At 36.1% G+C, this 26,116-nt stretch overlaps 1 protein-coding gene across 2 annotated transcripts in view; it reads right to left on the bottom strand.

Moving 5' to 3' along the window:
* Positions 1-375: 375 nt before the first annotated feature.
* Positions 376-26,116, bottom strand: part of UBQLN1 (ubiquilin 1) — a 51,300-nt gene continuing 25,559 nt past the window's right edge. Inside the window, exons 2-11 of one of the 2 annotated variants that reach the window (XM_079927642.1) lie at positions 22,966-23,117; positions 21,755-21,870; positions 17,333-17,595; positions 16,702-16,860; positions 16,295-16,529; positions 10,382-10,524; positions 7,369-7,452; positions 6,051-6,166; positions 5,627-5,795; positions 377-4,271 (exon numbers count right to left, since the gene is read on the bottom strand). In XM_079927642.1, the coding sequence (XP_079783768.1) occupies positions 4,119-4,271; positions 5,627-5,795; positions 6,051-6,166; positions 7,369-7,452; positions 10,382-10,524; positions 16,295-16,529; positions 16,702-16,860; positions 17,333-17,595; positions 21,755-21,870; positions 22,966-23,117 (1,590 nt within the window). In that variant the 3' untranslated portion in view covers positions 377-4,118. Of the gene's footprint in view, positions 4,272-5,626; positions 5,796-6,050; positions 6,167-7,368; positions 7,453-10,381; positions 10,525-16,294; positions 16,530-16,701; positions 16,861-17,332; positions 17,596-21,754; positions 21,871-22,965; positions 23,118-26,116 lie in introns of both variants that reach the window. The other variant, XM_079927643.1, reaches the window with a different exon arrangement.

The following is a 26,116-nucleotide window of genomic DNA, read 5'->3' as shown; positions in this document are numbered from 1 at the left end:
GCCAAAAGCCCCCCTGGGGGGCAAAGTCCCTTCTGGTTGAGAACCACTGATCTAGTTCCTTGGCTTTAAATACTATCTATATACACACTGGCAGCTGTATAACCTGTCTATAGCCTGAACCTCTCCTCCAACTGCCTTCTCATTATCTCCAGTTATATATCTAATCAAGTACATCTCACTTAACACATCAAAACTAGATTACACTCCTCCCCATATGTACCTTACTCACCTTGCTTGACATCTCTCTTGTTCTTAACCTCACACTTTTATCCATCAGTAAAACCTACTGGCTCTGCCTTCAAAACATACCCCAAATCTGACTACTACTTCTTACTACCTCCATTGCTACCAATCCAGCCCAAGTTGGTATTATCTCTGAGATACTACCTCTTAACAGTCTCTCAGCTTCCACCCTGGTTCCCCTAGTCCAATGGTTTTCACCTGGGAACTTGTTAGAAATGCAAATTCTCCTCCAACCCTAAGACTAGTAAATCAGAAACTCTGGGGATGGGACACAAAAATTGCAGTATTAAGCCCTCCACATCAAACACCTGCACCACTTACCTGTCCCCATCTCGCCACAGTCCCTTCACCACTTTCTCCCTAGCTCACTTGCCAGTCACACCAAACTCCCTGTATGCTACAAACACACTCAGAACATTCACATTACAGGGTATTCTCATTAGTTGCCCCTCTTCCTGAAAAGCTGTTCACCCTCCCACATATTCCTCAAGTCTCTACTTTAATGTCACCTTCTCAATGAGGCCTTCTCTGACTACCCTATACAACAAATAAAATCCCTTCGTCCTGAACTAACACTCTGCTTAATTTTTCACCAAAGCACTTGCCACCACCTAACAGGGCCATATATGTGTTTTGTTTACTGTCTCGCTACATTCTACTATCTAAACCCCATATGGACAGACTTTATTTACTGCTATACACTTTGAGCAACTAGAAAAGAACCTGTTACTCAACAGATGTTCAATATTTACTTTGAGTCAATGGTTGCCTATGGTTGATGAGAGGAAAGATATAAAGAAGTTGAAGAGAAACACTTGTTACCTAAGTAACTGCCAAGAAAATTTCAGAGCAGAAAACCAAACAAAAATCCCCCAAACTGTAAATGAATGAGAGGGACAGAATGCAGCAGTTGACAGTTCAGAGTATATCAACTGGTTAGCAAAGTTTAGGAAGACTACAAAACTGATCCCAGAGGGCACGGTAGGCTTTATATAAGCCAAAGAAGACAGATGAAATTCCAGAGAAGAGAATACCATGTGCATTTACTAAGTATAGTTTTCCCCAAGTGTGTTCACTGGATATAGCATTACCTTAAAAAATAGTTAAGTAAAAAGGACAGCAGAGGATAGGACAAAGCTGTATTAAACAGGTTTCTTTAATGCAGGACTTCTTATTGACTTAACGTGTTTAATGTTAATAGAGTATGCAATATTTCCCTGCCTTAACAACATAACCTTTTTTTGTTTTGCACAAGGACACAGACATGCGCCCTAGCTTCACTTTTATCACTAATGTTAGTGACATTCTTATCTGCCCTAATTTGTTGTAACTTGCCTATTAAATTAACATAGTAATAATGTCTCCCCAAACAAAAAACTCCTTTCATTACTATATTTAAGCCAAGTCTGAAACTCCAATTCTGAATACACAGAGGCCAGCTGTCATTTATCTGATTTGCTGCACTTTGTTTAGGATCACAAATATTCCACTTGGGAAATAAAATCCTGAAATGTTATTTTCACCACTCTATTCTTTATTCACTTTGTAATAACCCAATATAAGAACAATTTAAGTCTGTATTATTTCAAGAGTTTTTTTAATGCTTTTGAGAATTTTAAGTATTTTGAACTCCTGAACTAAGATAAACATATTAGAAACAAACAAACAACAACAAAAATCACACCAGAGCAACAACTAAAAGGTACTTAAGAGATCACCCAGTTGGGTGTGCCGCACAGGCCTTACCACCACTTTCAGTGAAGAAATCATGATGTCCTGACTCAAAAATAACTAGTCAAGTACCAAAAAGAGCAAGCAAAGCCCAGGCCACCTGACTTCCCAGCTGGCTCTCTTTTTAACACACAACATAGTATATATGCACATATTTTGATTGAGGAAACAAGAAGTTAATGAAAAATAATCTCAAGTGTAATAAAATCAGGTAAACCAACTCCAATAGTCTTTAAAAGACATGGTTAGAGAAAGTAAACTGAAGACACCTTTTTCTTTCTACAAAAAAGGCAAGACAAACAAGTGTAAAAGCTAGAGATTTATTGTTATTTTGTGATTAATAAATTGTCAAATTGGTTATGACACTATCCCACACTGTATACCACCATATTCACCAGTACAAAAGTTTTTAAACCATACTGAGGCATAAGGCAGAGAGAGCAGACACATGAATATCATCCTTAACAACTTCCTCTTAGCCATGCCTCCATCTTGACCTTTGTACATGTTTTTTTCCAGGGGAAAGTGTCAGAACAGTGCATGAAATGGTGGGCAACCTGCCTCTTTACCTTTTTTAATAGCAAGCAAACTTACAGAAGTAATGGAATTCAACTTGTATTTCCCCTTGATTTTACTGGTCTGAATTCACTTTAGGTTACTTTAACATCCTTTAACTGTACATGAGAGAATATAATGACCTAAGAGAATACTGAACCAGGGTCAGCCAAATACATTACTGACCCCAAAGTTATGTTTTAATTGGTCCTAAAGGAATGTACCACCCCAATAGTTTGAGAGTTAGGCAAACAGAATTTCTTTGGGGAGGGAAGAAAAAAGCTGTGGAACAGCCAAATGTACTCAACATTGTTAAAACGGCTCTTTGTTTTCACCCCTGAAAGATACTTCTTTACTACACTATATGCACAGAAATCCTAACAGAATCTTGGTTGCCAGTATTATTCAGGCTGGCCCAATCCAGGATAGATCCCCACCCCACCCCCAAAATTCCCCTCTCTCAGGCTCTGAAAAGCACAATATTTAACTATTTCTTAATAGAACTACCAAAACACTTCAGAAACAAGTGGCTCACAAATCATTTTAAATTCATGTATTGCCTGTGCATAAGAAAAATGATAAACCCAGAAGACAGTTCTATTTTTATATGGCAATTAAAAATAACTGAAACATCAAGACACTTTCAGTGAAAGCAACATTTCAATTACAAATTGTAATGCCTGTTAAACTACCTATGGGCGAAGCTGAAAAGTCCTAGGCAAATGCACTTTTGGGTTATACTACAGTGCTCCTTCAGTATGCACAAAGATTAAGGTAATTTACAGTCAATCTGTGAATGTTGAGACAATGTTACATCATCTTGTCTGTACAATTAAATGTCCTTAAAGAGATAACCAGAATCAGCTTTTCTACTATATTTTCAACAAACCTGACTAACCGGTACTTTTGCTGAGATGTGTATCAAAGATGCTGTAAGATTCTACACAATTAGGAAATACTCAGCTTTAAAGTATTTCCTTATCTTCACTTTTTTGGTTACAGATGTTTTTGCTCAGATGATCTATTGCAATATGTTTCTAGAAATGCAGTCCCAAATGTGCATACACATTCTGTATACAAATAAAGCAAAAACTGTCAGTAGTATAAATCTTACAGCATTTTTGCAAAACTACATGCCAAAGTCACAATAAGCAATATTGTACCACAAATTACAAAGCGCAAATGATTTGCTTCTTTTTAATGCTTTTATTCTACATAAATTACTACCATAGGCTAATGTTTAAAAAGCAAATAAACTGGACAGATGCAGGACAAAAATCTGTTCACCCAACTATAAAAGGTGATATGTTTTTTAAAAATTACAATAAATGCAGAAGTGGTTGATGCATGCAGTAGCCTTAAATGAAAAAGCATTGATTCCCACTGTTCCAGGAAAAAACAAAAAACAAACAAAAACACAGAGAAACCCACACATCTTACTGCACTCCACCTTAAAATGCATCATATTGCGTTTGTTTATAACAGCACAGAATTCCAGGAGTCAAAATGAAATAAAGCGGGTATTTTTTAAAGATTTAAGAGCCGTTATCAAAAATAAATTACATTTTTTTCAAGATACAGAAATGCTGCTATGATGGTTGAGAGCCCAGTAACCTTTCAATAGCCGCATTGATATCACCTCCTGTGGCTATTAGCGCTTGCAAGTTTGCTTCACGGTTCAAAAATCCCATTGCACTGAGCTGTTCTAGTTGCTGCTGAAATCTGACTTCTGGATTCTGTAGCTGTTAAAGAAAAACAAACAAACAAAAACTCTAAGGAAAATCAGTCCATGTCACACCTAAATAATCTTAAAAATTTTAATTGCTTTTTAAAATAACATATGCTAGACTACTGAGCTATAAAAGAACTGGCCTCTCTAGAAACATATTCAACATATTTAAAAGTTCAATTAGCACTTTATTTTAAACAATCTAATTTATACCTAAACAATGATGTCAAAGATCATATAACTCTGCTTTAAAAAAAAAAAAAAGCTTAATAGACCTCAACCATTACTTAAGAAGCTCATGAACATATAGGCAAACTTTAAAAAGTATGTATGCAAATAGTTTAGAATTAGATTATTTATTTTGTAGCTACTGACCAATTGGGTAATTATAAAAGCCAGTGTCCTCATGTATAAAATTCTAAAGTTCTAAGGAGGCTTAGAATGTAGAATTCATTTCTGTATCAGCCAATCAAGTCTTGAGAAAAGAGTCCCAGTTTCACATGCACAGACTACACTTCTGACTGTTCAGCTCCACCTCCTTTTCAGAAATGATATAAGACAAAAATACATAAATGATCACTCAATTCTGGGCAACCTGATAATGGCGAGGCCTGTAGATTGTTCAACTTAGATAACAATTTGGCCTAATACATGAAATCGTTTTTTCTTATTAATTCCAAGAATATTTACTGAGCCAGAAGTTATGCTAGGTATCGGGAATACAAATTCTTTATAAGATAAAACTCTGACCTGTTTTTATTGTATTTAATAAGGCTTAAAATAAAAAAACTATGCTGTATTTTCACCACAAAGAAGTTTAAGGACAATCTACTGTAATAGGTTTGAACTGGGAATCATAATGGCATATTCTTAGTAAATAAATGATTCCAGATGCAAGAATATTAGGCATTCACATTTTTTAGCCATATCTGTGAGGTGTATATATGTAGCAAAAGTTACCACAGGAGGCAGTAGTGGGTGGGGTGAGGTAGTTAGGAATTCTTTTACATCAAAGTACAAAGATTAGATAGAATTCAGGAGATACTGAGAATAACCAAGTTTCTATTCCTCCCTGACAAACTTATAAAATATAACCTATTTCAAATAATTTTCAAACAGGGACTGCAAAAAAGAATGCATTTTTAAAGGCAACTTTCAAAAATTAAGGCAAAGCATTTCTTCCCTTCAACTGTAACGTTTCCTTTAGTGTCCAATATAGTACCAAAGTTAACCATTTTTGTAATGCCTGTTTTTTAGAATCAATTAAGAATGCACTTTTCATTACAGGCTAAACCAAAAAGATGGCCACCTTCTTTTCTTGAAATTTCTAAATTTCTAACATTAAGAAGAGCAGAAAAGAATCATTACCTGAGGATTCACTCCAGCAAGAGCCTGTAGCATTTGTTGGATAAACTGCTGGTGTCCAGATTCGGTGGTTCCTGCTGTGGGACTTGGGTTTTCACCAGATGCAGAATTAGAGCCACTGGTTCCTGAAGAGCCTCCAGTGCTTCCTAATGCCCCCAGGCCAGGAGTAAACCTAGAAAAAGCGTAAATTGTTAGTAAACCTAAACTCCTGCAAAACAAGAGGCCAGACCAGGCCAGCTGATGGTAAATCAGTTACATTTCAACACAGTATTAGCCAAGTTATCTTCTTAAAATAACCATTTTTAACTTTGAAAACTCTGTCTTAAATAAAACAATCTCAACCAAAAAAAGGCACGATGGCATTAAGTCTGAAATTCTCAGAGGAAAAAAAAACATTGTGCACTTTCATAATCTTCCCCAAACCTACCCGGGGATGAGGCCAGGGGCTTCAGTCGCTAAGGTCTGTAAACCCTGCTGAATCTGTAACAAGGCCTGCATTGCTCTAGGGTTTGACATTGCTGATAACGTATCAGGATTCTGCATCTAAGGAAGAAAGAAAACCAGTGGTTACAAGGTAAAGTCAGTGAAGGTAAAATTTAAATGTTTTCTTTGCTACGCTTCTTGAGAAAATCTAATACCTTACTCCTAGACACTGTGAATCCATTATTTCTTTACCAAAATAAACACAAGCACCTCCTCTTTGACAGCAATCTAGTGTGCAAATCGTTACTTGACCTCCTCCCAAGTCCATCATGAAAGCCATTTTTCATAATGAAAGACAATCAGGAGCTCCTCTGGAAGCCGCAGCTGTTCCCCATTTTCCAACAGATAAAAGTATTATTTCTGAGAGACAACCTCCAAAAGCACAGTTTATATAACATGGTAATAATGGTGAAAGCCACATATTCCTCCTGACCAAGTGTTATCCGTTGCTGATGTAACAATTTTACCAGATACACTCTAAAACAATAGTTCCAAAGGTGAAGATAATACATGTGTCCGGTTCAGCTTCCCTACTTCCAAATATACACCACATGACTAACCAAAAAAGATAGGCTTCCATCATTACAATAGATCAAGGACACTAACCTTGGATTATGGTTTACAGGCCTGAGGATCATTTGCATAATATTTAAAATCCCTCCCTAGAACTACCAGTTTCAAAATGCCAAGACTGACTTCTCTTCTTTTTAAATAATAAAATTACCATGGCCATCTCAAGTACTTTTCTAATAATAAAACCTTCTTTATATGACAACACCGACAATTTTAATCTTGCTAATTCGAGTTTGAGGAATGAGATCTACCCCTTGGAAAACAGGCATTCTATTAATTTGGAGTACCTGAAACATTACAAAGAAATCAAACATGTAAAATAGGATAGGGTAGCTCTTTCCTGTTACTAGAGATTAGTTAAACCATAAAGTGTAACATGACAATGAAGCACTTCAAAGTTAGTAAAGTGAAAGGAAATGGTTTATGGTATTAACGAAGCATTCAAAATCCTAAATCCTCAAAAGCAAAAACCAAATGGTCCTTTCCTCAGAATTTATATTTAAAAAATATAAGCAAAAGTTCAGCAGTGAAATGGGGCTCAATTAAGATCAAGCTGAATTCTCTGCAAATTGACAGCAGACTGTATTCTACATTTTGCTATCAGCCAGAGAAAAGCAAGGAAAATGTTTATCACCAAACTTTTTCAAGCAAATCATTACCGAAGATAGCTAGCATCTTTTCTTACTCACTTGTTGGAGGAAAGTTGGGAGCTGTTGTCTCATTTGTTCTTGAAGCTGAGGATTTCCAGCAAATAGGGGATTATTCAGCATCATCTATGGGGCAAGTGTTCAAACAATTTTAACTGGAAATATCTGAAACAAGTAATGTACCTTGCTTAATAGTCTATCTTCCCCCAAGTGCCTAATCTGGCACTTAACAGGGAGGAAGGTAGAATATGAATAAAAAAGGGAAGATACTGTCCACAAAAGGGATTGCCAAAACAAAACAAAAACGAGGCATCTTCTCTCTCAATGGGAATGGTGATTATGATAATGACATGCAATATCCTAAAAAATAAAAGCAACCATTTCTTTGACTTTTCCTTGAGTAAAGGTATTTGCCCTTGAAAGAAAAATGGGAGTAACTGGCATTCATGAAGATATATTTTCTGCTACACTGACAGAATAAACATAAGCATCAATACATGAAACTATACATGGCTTGCACAGACACCTCAACACACAAGTGGCAAGCACAGAGAAAATCCACATCTGGAACTGCTGTATCTACCTGCCTACTGCAAAACAGATAATATTAGGTCCAGAAAAATAACACCGCAGAACAGCAACCAACTTGCCAGAGAAATGGAGCTGCTAGGTAAATATAAGCCTAGGACTAGCACCGATAGATCTCTGGGGATAAAGTATTAAAATGCTTTAAAAAGACCTTAAAAGATGTAAATCCATTTGAGAACACGAAGATTAGCCTCTGGATTTCACCTCACTACCACCACAGATGAGAAAAATGGCATGCCTCCTAACCTTCAAATGGGTGTTAAGAGTTAAAAAGTCAGGGTCAATATTAACATGATGTTGTATACCTGAAAATAAGATTACAATACACGATCAGCATAACCAGAAACTAGTAAATTCTCATAGCTTCAAAAAAGACAAATTTTTATATCAGTTTCCCCAGATGGAGTGAAAAGTCAACTAACAATGATTTACTGATAGCCTATTTACCAGTCCACATCCAAAGTCTGGGGGGGGTGGGGGATGATCCTTGCCCTCAAGTAATTAACTATATTTGAGAGAAATTATGTGTTAACTACTAGAAGTAGAGAGAATTCTTCCTTCCCTCCTTTAGTTTATCAATTGTTGCAAAGTAGATTAATTTCAACAAAATAAAGTAGGAAGAAGTCAGACAATGTTTTATGGATATACAGCATTTATTTCAAAGTGACCAATAAGTTCACAGTAAATAAAGTAAAACCTACTTGAGACCAACAAACCTGCTTCTTTAACGGCTCCAGTCAAATATTTTTTATTATGAACATATATCAATAAAGTTATCACATTTATCTTTCAGGATTCATGTTATTTGAACAAGTGTGTCATCTTAAACTGATTCATTCCTTCTCAGAAAATTGTATCTCATTTGATTAGGATATTTCTCCTAACGTACCTGACTGTATATAACAACAGTTTTTACAATCAGACTTTTTTGAATATCTAAAAATCAAAATCAGAATAGAGAAACTACAAACTTTAATCTGCTGGTAACCAAAGTACATTGTAAGCATTTCTAACAACTGTCTATAATAAAGGACGATTCATATCTAGCTTTCTTTTGTCAACATTTTGTTTTAGAGTAAAAAAGCAGCATACAAAAGTGCTCAAGTCACTTTATAAATGTAAAATTGTTAGTTTAAATGGCCGGGAATGTGCTTGTTAAAGTCAAAATTTTAAAGCAAGATGCACATTTAATGCTTATTATTAATTAGGTAAATATACATTTAAAATCATACAAATAGGATCACTCTGCATACATATTTTCCATTTATTTTAAACAAAAGTACTATCACAGTAAGTTCAAGCATTTAATAGTAATAACTCAGTCTAATAATTTTCTTATGAATAAAACAGTATTTCATAAAACGTACCTACAATATACAAAATTTAAAGTATACAAAAAATTTATCTAAAAAATCTTTACTTCCTATTTTACAAATTTTAAGAGGACAGAAGCTGTTGCTGAGGATTGCAACTCAAAGGTATCTGCTATATACCTGAATCAACATGGTTCCAAATTTTAGAAGTATAAAAACTGTTTCATTTGACATAATGAAGAAAGTGATTAACTTTAAAAGCTTTTAAAATTCTGGAAATGGAAAGCGACTATAAAGGAAACTATTTCAAATTCCCAACATTCCACAGAAGGGAAGCCATTCTTAATAAATAGCAAATACAAATCACAGATGATCAAGGTTTAGTTCACATTCTCCAAGGTTTTTCAAGCCCAATGGTTCTTAACTCTATGGGTATATCAGAATCACCTAGGGAACTTGGGGGAAAAAAAAATTCAATACAGTTATACGAAAATCTCTCAGGACAGGGCTAAGAATTTTAATTTTAAAGTTCCCAAGGTCATTCTAAATGTCAAGCTAGGGTTGAGATCCACTCATTTTTTTAGTTATAGTCTGTTCAGAAACAAGTTAGAAAATGAATTATTTAATAAAGGACCAGTATACTAACTTTGGGTGGAGATCTGTAACGGAAAGAATGAGAATACTGTTCCCACAAATCTCTCTTCACCAATAGTAAACAATTTCAGGCTATTTTATAACTGCCATTTTGAACATGACTATTATTCAGAATCTGTGTGATCTAATAAATAAAAGTATCAAATGTATTAACACTTCTAAATCACCTTCAAGATTTACCTTACACTAAAGAATAGGCTTCAAAAGGGAGACCAATTCAAAACTTTTGTATTCATCTCCTATATCAACATATGTAGATACAAACTAAACCTGCACTTCTTTCTGAAGGGAGTGAACAGCAGAAATGAAGCTGTTTTAATTATATTGTGAAGTATTAATTTACTGTAAAGAAACAAACTGTCCAAAAAATTCGAGATGCAGTTTGCCTACTTTTCTAGTGTGTTAAGGCAGCACACACAAATGTGCCAAAATCACAATTATTTGATTAGGCCACTTCAATACACAGTGCTCAGTCCTTTATAATACAATTATAAACTCACCTGTGCAGCAAGGTCAGGGTTCTGGCTTAGTGACTGCATCATGCTTCTCATGTAGGGGGCAGACAACATGTTTTGCATAAGTTGTGGGTTTTCAGTTATTTGTTGCAACAAGCTCTGCATTCCTGGTGTGTTGAACATACTAGCTGAAAGTTTGTTTAAAAAAAAAAAAAGACATTTTATCAAGGAAAAGATACACAAAAGAAAGTTTTAAAACACATATACTGTGCATAATTTTAGCAACTGCAGATAAATACACATATTACTTATCAATTGAACTAAGAAAGAATTTTAAAACTAAGATCTCCAAAACTACACGCCCAACATATACCAATAAAGGAGGGTTTATGGACTTTAAACATTCTGGTTGCATTTATAGGAAAATCACATCTTATGGAAAGGCTAGGTTCTAAAAAATCAATTTAAGGCAAAAATTTGATATGGTAAAAATTACTACTGAAAAAACCTCATTAAGTGAAGAAGTCTGAGCCAACTTTTCCTCCAGGATCGCTTAATTAGAATCATATTCAGCACTCAATATATGTTCCCACTTAAGAAGGAAGCCTTCTCGCCCAGGCCTCCACCCCATTTTCACTAACTCCTGGCACTCAATGAATTCAACCCCAAATTAAGGGAGCTTCTTCTTACTTCAGTTTCCCCATCTGTAAAATGGGGTAAACAGTATCTACCTGATAGAGTGGTTTTTACAATTAAATTAATGTGTAGATGCTTGTTACTATTATTCTTTTTTGTAGAGAGCTATAGCTAAATTTACGTGAATTCAACATTCTTTGAAAACTAATTAATTTGTTCCACATATATCCAGATTTTCACCCGCTGGCTAGATATACTCAAACTCAAGTAAACTTACAACTGATTAGCTTTTTCATTTCCCTTCTGTTCTTATTCCACCCAGTGTAGTTTAATGGGCTCAAAACATGTGACTCTTCCAGCTTACCTTTCTAGTTTATTATAATTCTGCTCTTTTTCTGTAATAATTTTTGCTTTTCCTATTCTCTCATGTTATTTCAATTTAGGTTTCTTCCCCCCACATCCTAGAGTCCAAGGATATTCAAAGATAGCTGATAAACACAGCCTGCAGGGCAAATATGGCCCATGACCTGTTTTTGTACAGCCCATGAGCTAAAAATGGTTTTTACATTTTTAAATGGTTGAAAATAATAATAAAATCTGAAAACTGTATGAAATTCAAACTTCAAGATCCATAAGTAACATTTTATTGGAACATAGTCATGCTCCCTCATTTATTATCTATAGCTCTGCACTACAAAAGCAGAGTCATTTCGACAGAGGCTCCACGTGGCACTATCATACTGCTCTATACTGCTGTTCAGCATACCACAAATCAGTGAGTCAGTTATACCTCATGCCATACGAATCACTGTAGCATGCTGTTATTTCTTTTTTCATTACCACTGCATACCAATTATGTCAGAACAAGAAGAAAAAGGGGAGAATTGGATTATGAATGCCCTGCTTTTAAGGCACAGAAGAATATGGATTACTTTATCAAATGAGATGGCAAAACCGTATTTACTATGCAATGACACTAAAAGAATACAATACACTTCAACACTGCTACAACACTTATCACAGTATTCCCAACTCACAGTAAAGTCAGAAAAATACAAAATCTAAAATACAATTATCTCATCATAGCCAAACTGCTTCACAAAAATAAGAAATGAAAATAAGGCTGCAACCAAAGTTAGGTTCCCAAATGGTTCTTTTGTTAGCCAAGCAAGGAAAGCAGTACACTAGTGGTGATTAATTAGCATGATTATTTAAATCTTGACTGCGCAGCCAAATAAATGTGTCCAGAGAAAATAAACTTAAGACCATTAGCATTTCAAGGAAAACAGTTTCTCAAGAGTTAAAGGACATTGGGCTCTACATCAATAATCAATTAAAAAACAATGCAGGGACTTCCCTGGTGGTCCAGTGGTTAAGACTCTGTGCTCCCAATGCAGGGGGCCTGGGTTCGATCCCTGCTCAGGGAACTAGATCCCGCATGCTGCAACAAAGATCCCACAAGTGGCAATGAAGATCCCACGTGCCACAACTAAGACCTGGCGCAGCCAAATAACTAAATATATTTTTAAAAATTATACAGAATATGAAACTATGTTATTTTTTTAAAATGAAAATTATTTTGAGTAGTATTCCTTGCTTCTTGACAAATGTTACTGATACTGCTCAATTCCTGTATTTGAGGAGTCAATGTCAAGTTTGAAGTAACTGAAAAATTAGTTTTTATAAACAGTCTGCATGGACTAACAGGCAAAACTATTTTCAGAGTTGAGAGAACACTCATTTGGTACAACCTGAGGTAGAATCTGCTAAGATGTGCTACATCTGATGATGATAAAAACACATGTGGAGTATTAAAAGAATTACTTGGACAAAGATATAATGCTTATAAAGTATTTTTAATGCTTATAAGTATTTAAATGCTTATAAGGTATTTGAAGACTATAGTTAATCACTGTCTTATTCATCAGCAGGTACTCTGGAACATATTTTGAACTTTCACGTTATTCAACTGGTAAGAGTATCAATGATGAACTTCACTTCACTCCGGTGAACTAGTCAGTATCATGAACTTTTGTCAGAAATATGCTGACTTGCCCAAACACACAGCAGTTTGACGGCTTAACAGAGGTCAAGTTTTCTGGTTTTGTTTGTTTGTGTTTAAAGAGGTAAAGTTTTACTGCAATTTTTTTAGCTCAGAGCTAAGACTGAAATTCTTCTGAACCACTCGACCACCATTATCAAACAATAAATAAATGACTTTGGAAATTCCCTTTTGCTAAAGACTTGGTAATGTTTCTCAATGAATTCCCAAAATTACAAGGCAAAACAGCATTTATACGCCAAACTCATACTGTGGTTAAGTCATTCTGACAACAAATGAAATTGTTTGAATCACAGGCAATGTCAGGCTGCTTTATACATTCTCGTGCTGTCAAGTTAAAACAAGCAGCAAGTTCTCCATTCCCACAAATGTGCAGTAAAGATAGTTCTGAGCTCACAGTATTGTTCCAACAGCATTTTTTGGACCTCAGTGCAAGTGCAAAGAAATATCCACATTTTAAAATTCATTTAATTGTATAATTGAGGCACTACCACCTAATCTTCAATTGGAAGTGATTAATCTGTCATGACATGCTAAAAGCCAAAAAGAATCTAACAGAATCCTATAAATGCTTTCCAACTGATGAATATGCTACTATAATAATATATTTTGGGAATGAACACACATTTGAATGAAATAAGTAAAATCTCATTACCTATCAGTATTACCAGATGAACATTTGCAAATGATTTGCAACTGACAAAAGGAAACACTGTGAACATCAATTAAGCAAAATGTTATCCCTAAAAAGAATTCCATTCTTATCATTAGTTGATATGTGTAAGAAAATGTTATACCCAATTATTATTACATTTTTAATTCCATCAATAAAAGAACTTGTGGAACTTTGTTTTCTCTCGTAATGTAATACTTTTTTTTTTTTTTGGCCACGCCGCATGGCTTGTGGGATCCTCGTTCCCTGACCAGGGATCAAACCCACGCTCTAGGCAGTGAAAACATGGAGTCCTGGGCTTCCCTGGTGGTGCAGTGGTTGAGAGTCCGCCTTCCAATGCAGGGGACACAGGTTCGTGCCCCGGTGCAGGAAGATCCCACATGCCGCGGAGCGGCTGGGCCCGTGAGCCATGGCCGCTGGGCCTGCGCGTCCGGAGCCTGTGCTCCGCAACGCGAGAGGCCACAACAGTGAGAGGCCTGCGTACCACACACACACAAAAAAAAACATGGAGTCCTAACCATTGGACCACTGGGGAATTCCCTTCATAATGTGATATTCTTGATTTTGCCTCTTGGCCTGCAAAGCCTAAAGTATTATATCCCTTTGCAGAAAAAATTTGCTGACCCCTGCTCTAAGATTTCCTCACCTTCCAGAGTGAGCACTTACAGGGCAAAAGAAGAGTCACGAATTTCACCTTTCAGGTATATGAGGTGTACTTATGAATATATATGCATACCTAACTAACTCTGAAGAGTTGAGTAAACATTATAATAGTAAAAAAATATAATAAGAATGTTAAGCCATCAGGGTACATTCGTTTTTGTTGTTTCTTATTTTCCTTTGATGGAAATATTAACATGAAATCTTACTGTATTAAGCCATTAAATAAAAAATCTGAGTAAGAAGTTGCAAAACCATTTTTTGTTTGTAAGACAAAGTTGTTACTACAGACACCACGCTACAGTAAAAAAACAATTCGCCTATCAGTGGGGAAACCCAATTAAACCTTTGCTGTCTCTGCTCTTAGACCTCTAAAATGTGAATAAAGCATCTCTCTCAAAAGTCTGTCAGTAAGAATCAAATAAGCATTAAGTAAAATCAGAACAGGATAATTCTTTTCCTTGTTTTAAACATGGTATTATCTGGATGTTTAGACTTATCGCAGTGATCATTTTGTAATCTATACAAATATTGTATCATTACATTTTACACCTGACACCTGAAGCTAATACGTTATATGTCAAATCATACCTTAATTTTTAAAAATGGTATTAAATTTTTATAAAAACATTTAGTATTTTATCCAAAAACCTGATGATATCCACTGTATTCTATAAAGGAATATATACTACGGTGACCATTCTGATTATTTCCTCTCAGTAGTGAATTTTTAAAAATTCCTCATCCAGCATCTCATTTTTCTATTTCCTCTGCCAAAACATAGGTATCTTTTTTTTTTTTAAATTTTTTTTTTTTTTAATTAAGGATACTTTAATTTATTTATTTATTTTTGGCTGTGTTGGGTCTTCGTTTCTGTGCGAGGGCTTTCTCTAGTTGTGGCAAGCGGGGGCCACTCTTCATCGCGGTGCGCAGGCCTCTCACTGTCATGGCCTCTCTTGTTGTGGAGCACAGGCTCCAGACGCGCAGGCTCAGTAGTTGTGGCTCACGGGCCCAGTTGCTCCGCGGCATGTGGGATCTTCCCAGACCAGGGATCGAACCCGTGTCCCCTGCATTAGCAGGCAGATTCTCAACCACTGCGCCACCAGGGAAGCCCAACATAGGTATCTTTTTAAACATACCTAATCACTCTCACCTTAGGGACATGGCTCCGTGCTTTCATTTCTTCTCATTTAAATGCTAACTTTTAGGACTAAAATCATCATTCTGGCTACTGATTTTGGACCTAATTCTTAGCATGTTAAACATCTGAATAGTTGAAAAGGATATCCACTTACTGAGTCTGGTCTACAGAAAAGTGACCAAAAGTAAATTCCTAACCTGCTCACACATCAGAATCTCTAGTAACTTTACACAACCACAGATCTTAAACTCCACTGTGGCAGATTCTGATCCTTAAGGTCTGAGGTTAAGACTTCGAAATCTGATTTTTAAACAAATCTGGCAGGTACTCTGATGCAGCTAGTTTAGTCCTGGTGTCAGGAGTGGATACCCACTGTCTTCTATAAAAGAACACAAAACTGGACTAAAGCCAAGGAAAATGTGTCCCAGTGATTAAGTACACAGGTAACTGTGTTACCCCTACACTTCATATTTCCTATGCTGTTGAAAGGAGAAGACAACCCACTTCTCCCAAACCATCTTATAAGAAGAGAAAACCACAAAACTGCCTCTGGAAACCTTCAAGTAACCTCTTGCACTAAAATGCACACAAGTGATTAATACTAATTCTTATGTATTTAAGGCATCCTTAAAAAACAAAAACAGCACCTTGCAACATGAAAAGATAGTTCACAAAAGTTGTTCCTCATACACACACAAAAGCACTAAGGATAACAGTATAAGAAATGTTTTCATTGTCCAAATAAGTGAGAACAAAGGGAAAAAGTATCAGTTGTTATGAGCATACCTCCTACTCCAGGCCCCAAATTTGGCACAGTAGAACTCTGCCCGGCAGTGCCACTGGCAGCACCACTACTAGTGCCCCCCACGGCACTGGTGGTGCCACTGGAAGCTGATGAACTCTGGGAAGCCTGTGGAGCCCATGGATTGGGTAATGGATCTCTATTTTCTGTACGGGAAGGTTGACTACCTTCACCTGAGGATGTATTGCTCACTAAGGAAGCAAACGGATTGCCACCAAACTGTAATAAAAGACACAAAAATTATAAAGAATAAGCTTTTGTTTTAAATAACAGATATGGAACTCTTTGTTAATGAAAATTACATTTCTGCATATAAAGGCAACACTCAACCACACACATATTTATGTTAAAACAGGAGCCTTGGCCTGAGCCTCAGAGCCTGTGTTATTACCTGTTCTTGTGCAGCACTCAGCATTGGTTCCTGAATATCTGTGTACATGCGCCGTAAAGCATTATATCCCCCCGGGATGCTTTCAAGGTTGCTCAAAGCTCGGTCCTGGTTTCTCATCATTTCCTGCATCATTGCTGGATTCCTAGCAAGTTCCAATGTCTAAGAAAAAGATTTCCGGGGGGGGGAAAAGGCGCTGAAATACACATGAACTATTTTAGCTATTAACTGCCACAGTTAATTTCATAAGTTTTCCAATTCTATGAATTAGCAATCTTCAATATTTAAATCAGAAAATTATTCTGAATAATTCCTGTTGGAAATCACCTCAAAAAGCAAGCTAACATTCAAATAACATCAAAAGAGAAGCACTTTGTTATGCATGACTGTCCATCTCTTGAATTGGACTCTTTTTATTTCTTAAATCTGCAAAATAACTATTTACAAAAATCTTTAAAATACAGCATAAAATTCAAAGTTCAAATAGTTCGAATTACAGCTTTGTTGAGTTTTCCTGAACAAGGATTAGGAATTTTTTTTTTTACTTATAAATATGGCAAGCTCTTTAAATACAGAAAATTAAATAGAAGAAGGAAGTATATAATTTCTTAGCTAAATGAAACTTTCCACATACCTGTCTCATAATATCTGGATTATTCAGCATATGACTAATTTCTGGATTTCTCTGTATCAACTGCTGCATTTGTGGATTGGCCATAATTAACTGCCTCATCAGGTCAGGATTTGAAAGCATGCTCTGGACAAAGGGATTCTCCATGATCTGGACCATCATTTCAGGATTGGACATAAGTTGCCGCTGCATCTGGCTCTGTAGTTCAGAGAAGTTGGTAGTATTCAAACCCAAGCTACTCAGACCTGCAAGTCCTCCAAGCCCACCTAAGAAGACAAAGAGAAAAACACACATAAATGAAATTCAGAAGTTTTATCATTAATACGACTAGGCTAAAATATGACGATGCAAAAATATTAACTGAATCAACAGCCTATTAACAGAAAACCATTCAGTTTAAAGCAAAAATAGAATTCCTATTACTTTCATAAGTACATGTTTAATTTCTATAATTCAGACTTGTAAAAAATGCATTCACTTTGATATTTAAGTATAAGTAATAAAACCAAATAAATATATATATCCTATGTGTAGTATAATACAAAAATATATTTGGTCTTTGTCCCTGGTTCTAGGCACAGACCTCCTAAAACCCTCAGAATTTCCTGACTGAAGGGAATGTCTTTTGTTATTTGTAACAAGCCCCTTTGGATCATACTTCATTTATGCTAATGATGTTTCTTAGGGTGGAGCCCCTAGACAGCCTCAGGATGGGGTGGTCACCACAAAGACCAAGTGATTTGAGAGTTGGAACTTTCAGCCCCATCCAGGACTAGAAGAGGATATAGAGATGGAGTTCTGTGAAACTCTTGTGCAATGAGGTTCAGAAGCTTCTGGGTTGGTGAACACATCTAGGTGCTATTAAGAGGACATGCCCAGAGAGGGCATAGAAGCTCCGCACTCTTCCCCCACCCCCCATGCCTTGCCCTATGCTTCTCTTCCACTTAGCTATTTCTGAGATGTATCCTTTATAATAAACTGGTACATTTAAGTAAAGTGTTTTCCTGAGTTCTGTGAGCCATTCTAGCAAATTACCAAACCTGATAAGGGGGTTGTGGGAACACCTGATTTACAGCCTGCCAGTCAGAAGTACTGGTAGCCTGAGACCTGGACTGGTATCTGAAGTAGGAGCAGTCATGGGGGACTAAGTCCTTTAACTTGTGGGATCTGACACTAACTCCAAGTAGGTAGTGTCCGAATTGAACTACTGGATACCCACCCAGGCAGCGTTGGAGAACTGGCCGGTGTCAGAAAGACACCCCGGAATATGTCCGCAAAGGAAGAAATGAAAAATATACAGTAGATTATACTTCTAATAATCTCTTTCCAGAAGACTACTTTAAGTTTAGCAAGTAGAATTCACCTATGACTGGTTGGAACAGAGCTGCTGCCAATGCATGAAAATAGATGTCTCTCTGGAGGAATTAAATCATGGAGAAACCTAATAGATCCAAGAGGATGATTAAGTGCTTATTGTAAAACTTTGTAAAATTATATAACCAGCCAAATGCATTCATTCCTCACTTACTGAGCACTGTGCTACATGTTGGGAATAAGGTGACAAGAAAGACACAAGTATACCCTCAGAACTCAATCTGGTGGGAAAGACTGACAAAGAAAACAAATGCAGAATAAGTACTTCAAAAGAGACATTCACAGGATATCACGGTAATATAGTACCTAAGTGAAATGGCTGCTTTCCCACAAGATGACATTTAATGAACTTGGAAAATGAGTAAGTTGCAAGAAGTAGGGAGTGCTGGAAGATTTAATACTAGGCACAACAAACATTATATACAAAAACACAGATATAAATGTGAGAATTGCTGTATTCTTGAAACCACAAACAATTCAGTATGACCAAAAGGGCAGACAGCAGTGCTCACCAAACATCTCACGTGCAGCATTCTATTTCTTTTGCAGTTGGACAGGCCCATGTGACTAGTTATGGCCAAAGGATTGCAAGAAATGATGTGTGTCACTTCTGGCCCAAGTACAGAATACAAGGTCCAGCTTGGGACACTTTAGCTGTCTATTCTGCCACATTCCAAATGGTGCAGCTGTAAGATGGCAGAATTCCATTAGCTTGAGTCCCTGAGAACTATGTAGATGGAGGCCTCACTGACCAGTGAAGAACATGAAGCACAAGCAAACTATTATATTTAGCATGAATAAACAACAAGGTCCTACAGTATAGCACAGGGAACCATACTGAATATCCTGTGATAAACCATAATGGAAAAGAATATAAAAAAACAATGTCTCTGTGTATAACTGAGTCACTTTGCTGTACAGCAGAGATTGGCACAGCACTGTAAATCAACTCTACTTCAATTAAATAAATTTTTTTTAAAAATGAAGAATGAAGAAAAGCTTTAGAGCAAGAAATTAAGCTTGTGGTAATAAGCCACTGAGTTTGGGGTTATCTATTACCACAGGATTGCCTATCCTAACTAGTATAACTGTTGAGATACGGTAAGAAATGGGGATGGAGAGGTAGACGGGGACTACATCACAAAGTCTTGAAAGATTTTAAAAGCAAGACAGTCACTTAAGATATTCTAATAACAGTGTGGAAATGACACAGAGCAAACATTTTTAAAAGTTGAGGAGCTACATAAAGGAAGTAACAACAGAATAGAATAATTGCATGGGGTGGGATAGAGAAGATTTTATGGACTAAGAGATTTGGTTGGGGAGAGGTAGTAGTTTGAGACAAGATGATGAATTTTTCTATTTGTTTTGTTCTTCTTTGCTTTCTAAGGAGGCACATACAGGCTAACAGACTCAGAGAACATCAGGCAATATCAAAGAGAGCTGAATACAAGGCAAGGAGTTCAGAAGTGATGTGGGCTGAGGTAAAGATCTGAGAGTCAACAAGTTATAGTTAGGATAATGTCACTTGGGGAAAATAGAGTAAAAGAAGAGAAGAAAAGGCAGAACTCTGGGGAACAATACTAATATAAGGAATAGGAAGAAGAGACCCACAAATGAGAGAGAAAAAAAGTGGTCAGAAAATTAACCAGGGAAAAAGAATATCAGGAATTAAAGAAAAAAAAAATTTCAAGGAAAGACTGGTATGCATTGGAAGAGAGTGAATTAGATTTTAAATCACTTTCTTTTAATCTAAGTATCTAAAAATCTAAAAAAGTGTCCACTAAATTTGGCAAGCTAAGAGGTCAATGGTGACTTTATCTAGGGAATTTTCAGTAAAGTGATGGGGACAAGAAATGGAGCACAGCAAACTTAGTGAAAGAGAAATATAGACAGAAAACAGAAAATGCCTTTTCCAAAGATAGCTTCCTTTTCCAAAGGAAGCAAAGGAAAGGTGGTAGTGGGATTCTGTGGCTTTTAAACGTGGAATAGACCTTAACGAAAAGAGACAGCAAAAGAAGAGCTGAATATGTAGGGTAAATGGAATAACTGATGGAGAAAAGTAACTAAGATAGGAGGGGGTGGGAATGAGATGATAAATGGAGGGACTAGGGAGATGTATGGCCTCAGACAAATTAACTGAGAGATTTACCTCAAAAACACCTTTCATGAGTCCGAACACTAAATAATTTCATCCTAATCTCTCTAGATTGTTCATGTTAATAATTTTGCCATCTAAAACTCATCTGCTTCAACCAAAAGAGACACATTTAACCCAAGATCATTTTAAAAAATAAGAGCATCAAGCATTTAAAAAAAGGCAAATGTGAATCCATGCCATTACTAAAAAACTTTTTCTGGAAGAGGTGGAAGGTTTGATCCTCGATATGTGAAAACTGTACATATTTTTTTAAATGTCATTTCAAGGTACTATACTTGTCATACAACTTCGGAACTGAAAGGAGCATTAAGCCATTTATCTACCTAGTTCAACTTTTGTTAGCTTCAGACTACTCTTTTCCCAAAAAAAACCTCCCAAAGAACCTCAGTGTAAAAACTGATATAAGAAAACTATTGATAGTTTTAGCTGATGCAGAAGATTCTTAACCACTGGGCTTGCTCCCAGGCCCAGGCCTTTTTGTGCGCATTTAGAACAGTTAGGAAATCACTAATGCAATCTGATCCCTTCATTTTACAAACAAGAAAATTGTATTCAGGGGGTTAGCTTATGATCAACAACTAGCTAATCCTCTCCAGAGTCAATTATGTGGTGGTCGGATCAGGTATACATACAGTACATTTCTTTCATTATTGAAAAGAAATGTGTCACTTACTGACCACTTATTATATGTAAATGTAAGCTAAACAAGTACATCTGTATTTCCAACTACTACTCCCTTAATACCTGCAACTACAGAAATAAGCTATACAAGTTTTTGTTTTCATTGTTAAAGTGACTTAATGTTTAATTCTATCATTTTATTTAAAACTACCCTGGGGGGAAGGAAGTTTTTAAAAAATCCTTTAAAAAAAATGACTAAAGATACTTACCTAAACCAAAAGGGTTGCTAGTGGCAGAACCAGATGTGGAGTTACTATTAGGAGCTGATGATGCAGTAGCATTGCTTCCACTGGTGTTTGTTTGCTGAGCTGAATGATCCTGAGGCCTAGGAAAAATAATTATATCATGGTATAAACACCGGAGCTAATTATTTCAAAAGAACCTCTGGAACTCCAATATGCAGAAATAAAGTTTAAGTTTTCAGAACAACTCAAATTATCATAGAGTAAATACCCTGAAATAACTAAGCACTAGGAACACAAATATAAAGAAACATAGTGAAACCCCACAAAATCCAAACTATATTTCAACTGCCCTTCCTGAAGTATACTGTCATAAATATTTTATTACTTTCAATCATACTGATTATGTAAGAGAGGGAGACAGGTCACCTCACAGAAGAGAATCAATGACTGGTCACAATCACAAAGCTTGACTATATAAGCTACTTTTTATCTACTCCTTTCTAAGTTCTTGAGGGTTGGGGGGGGCACTTTTACTCAGAAACTAAAAAAGTTAAAAGTAAAAAATAAAGAGAGACTTCACCAAAAGAAGGCTGAGAAATCAATACAAGTAATAACTGATTATTACTTAATATCCTTAAGTAAAAAATAAGGAGAGTTTATTGGAAACCCATTCCATGTGACACCAGTTAAGAGTTCTGAATCTCATTTCATCTGAATGATGATAAAATACCATATCTAAATAAGTCTAAGGGAGCTCTAGGAGCTCTTTCACTAAGTATAAAATAATTTTAAGTGAAAAGAAAATATACCAATTTGATTGGAGATATTTTTACTTAGTGGTACACAAATAAAGGTATCTCTTAAAAACTGAATGGTGCCTTAGATTTAATGAAACATGGTTACTAATTTGTGGTTTGCCAAGAAGATGAGTCACCCCTGATCTCTGTCCAAAAATCTCTCTAAACAAAAAACATAGCTAAAAACATTAATTTGCTTGTTTTGTAATTCAAATAATAACTCAATAATGATAAACCTTCTAAAATATCAGATGTGTAAGCATTAGCATTACTGAATCATTAAAACATTTGCTATCTACGTGAGCAGCAAATAAATGAATTTTAATCCATTTACATATTAATGACAGAAAGCCATTTAAAGCCAAGACTGGTTATTTTTAAGAGAGAAATGTAAACATTTATTCATGGTTTAAAGTTGACTGTCTTCTAAAAACATACCTGTTTTGCGTTTTGATGACAAGGTGAACAGTAAGTCCATCGTGAATTCCATGCTGACTCAAAGTATCTTGATCTTTTAAAATTTTTCCAGCAAATATCAACACAAGTTGGTCGGTATGGGATTTAAAACGTTTAGAGATTTCTTCCTTGAACTAAATAAGATAAAATAAATATGTATTACGGATGTTTGCGTAACATCATCTAGTCTAGTTTCTAGAAAAGTACCTCAAAAGAAGCCCCCACTACAGATACTGCAACAATTCAAATATAAAGACATAGTCTTTCTGTGTCCGTATCTTGATCTTAGTGGGAAATGAGTGTTACCACCTCACTCATCTCTAATGCAAACATTTTATTACAGGTGTACATATCCTATATTCAATCTTCTGCTAAGATCCAATAATTCACTTCTTTGTCATAGCCTTATTCTTTTAGTATCAATGGTGCTAAACGTAGTTCAAGCCACACATAGCTCTTACCAAGTTTACAATAATCTTTTCCTCAGATTTCCATCTCAAATCCTGCTCCTTTCTAGTTCAATATAAAGAAAGCCAATTATACTGACTTTATGCCCCACCTCTTTCATTGAACATTTATTAACAAGCAGTATCATGCAGATGCAAAGATAGAAAGCAAAAATCTTTCCCTGAAGGCGAGCAGTCAGTAAACCACAAAGTACAGAGGAAGCACAAAGGGTAGTTAGAGAAAGTTTTCCACTGAAAACTAATTAGAAAGTAGCCAGGAAAACCTGAAGAAAGGCTTCCCAGGGACAAGAATAAAATGCAAAAACAGAGAATAGAAAAGAGTGTCATACTATAAGAAAGGCTTACTTATTCTACACTAGATCAGTTTCTCAAACCTTCATCAAAATCACCTGTATACTTAGGTTTTTTTTACTCCACTGTCAAAGTCAGGAAACCTCAGGGTGGTAAAGAAATTCAAAGAATCACATCTTACCCCAATGCCCTACAGAAGTGGCTCTCAATAGATGATAGCATTATCGCCAAGACAATGTTTTGGAAATAAAAGGGGATATTTTTGGTTGTCACAGTAAGTGGAAAGACACAGTAAATGATATCTAACATTTTCTTGCAGGGGCAGGAGGGGAGATGAAGAGGAATACAAATATAAAGCAAGACAGGCCATATGTCAATCACGGTTGAAAATGAGAGGTACACAAAAGTTCATCACATTCTACCTTTGTGTATAAATGAAATTTTCCATAATCAAGTTACAACATTCAATGTAACCAACTGGTTTTTTAAAAAATCATACAGATAATGAGAAATTATACTGCAGTAAATATTCTGGACCTTTTCCATATGACTTTCCTTCAGTTGAAAATATACGATCGAAAACCATAATTCAAAAAAAACACATGCATCCCAATGTTCACAGCAGCACTATTTACAACAGCCAGGACATGGAAGCAACCTAAATGTCCATCAACAGAGGAATGGATAAAGAAGATCTGGTACATATATACAACAAAATATTACTCAACTATAAAGAGGAATGAAATTGGGTCATTTATAGAGACATGGACAGACCTAAAAAGCATCATATAGAGTGAAGTAAGTCAGAAAAAGAAAAGCAAATATAATGACACATATACATGGAATCTAGAAAAATGGTACAGATGATCTTATTTGCAAAGCAGAAATAGAGACACAGACATAGAGAACAAATGTATGGGGGAAAGGGGTGGGGTGGGAGGAACTGGGAGACGGATTGACACATATACATTATTGATACTATGTATAAAATAGACAATTGATAAGAACATACTGTACAGCACAGGGAACTCTACCTAATGCACTGTGGTAACCTAAATGGGAGGGAAGTCCAAAAGGGAGGGGATATCTTTATGTGTATAGCTGATTAATTTGTTGTGCAGTGGAGGCTAACACATTATAAAGCAACCATACTCCAATAAAAACTAATTTAAAAAGAAAGGAAATAAATATAACCCTTTTACCTAAGGTAAGCAACTTCCAACAAGAAAAATATTTTTAAAGTACCATTAGCACAATATTCTATATAAAGAAGTAAGTCAAACCATGATTTAACCATTCTCCTATTATTAAACATCTCATTCTCCCTTTGGCAGCTATTAGAAATAGTCATAAGGTAATGAGCAGAACACATGTTTTTATAAGGATTGAATGAGAATGTAGGTAAAATTCAAGCATCAGTCACATACATGGTGGTCAATAAATAGTAGCTACTACAATGCCAGCTCTTTTAATCCTCAGTAACTGAAGAAGATGATTTTTTTTTTTTTTTTTTTTTTTGCGGTATGTAGGCCTCTCACTGTTGTGGCCTCTCCCGTTGCGGAGCACAGGCTCCGGACGCGCAGGCTCAGCGGCCATGGCTCACGGGCGCAGCCGCTCCACGGCATGTGGGATCCTCCCGGACCGGGGCACGAACCCGCGTCCCCTGCATCGGCAGGCGGACTCTCAACCACTGCGCCATCAGGGAAGCCCTGAAGAAGATGACTTTTAATCCTATTTCAGATATAGAAACAGAGAGGTTCAATATGTCCCCCTCCCCTCACAGTGACACAGCTAATAAACTGCTAGGTTAAGCTTGAAATCTAGGTCTGACTTCAAGAACATCAAAACATTTTCATATGTAAAATGAGGTTAATCTAAGTTTGTGTTTCTTAACCTTAAACTAAGAAATCCTTTTCAGAATCCTTGATACACCTCATGTCATTCCAAAATATATAATTTAATTGTTTAACATACAATTATATAGCATTTTAGCACATTTTGGGACTTGAAGGTAAGATGCCAGATTGATGACACACATCTCTTACATCCTTTCAAATGCCCACTGAAACAACAATGAAAGATTTCTTCATGCTTTATAGAGATATAACTAACTCACATATACAATTCACCCATTTAAGGTGTACAATGGTTTTTAGTATATTCACAGATACGTGCAACCATCACCACAGTCAATTTTGAAATTTTCATCTTCTCAAAAAGAAACCAGTACCCTTTAGCTATCATCTCCCTATTCTCCCATCACTCCAAACCATAAGAAACCACTAATCAGGGAGTTCCCTGGTGGTCCAGTGGTTAGGGCTAGGCACTTTCACTGCCAGGGCCCCAGGTTCAATCCCTGGTTGGGGAACTAAGAT

This window comes from Stenella coeruleoalba (genome assembly GCF_951394435.1).
Source record: "Stenella coeruleoalba genome assembly, chromosome: 7".
NCBI lineage: Eukaryota > Metazoa > Chordata > Mammalia > Artiodactyla > Delphinidae > Stenella > Stenella coeruleoalba.
Note: the sequence above shows the minus strand (reverse complement) of the source record. Positions and strands in the feature narration are given on the sequence as shown.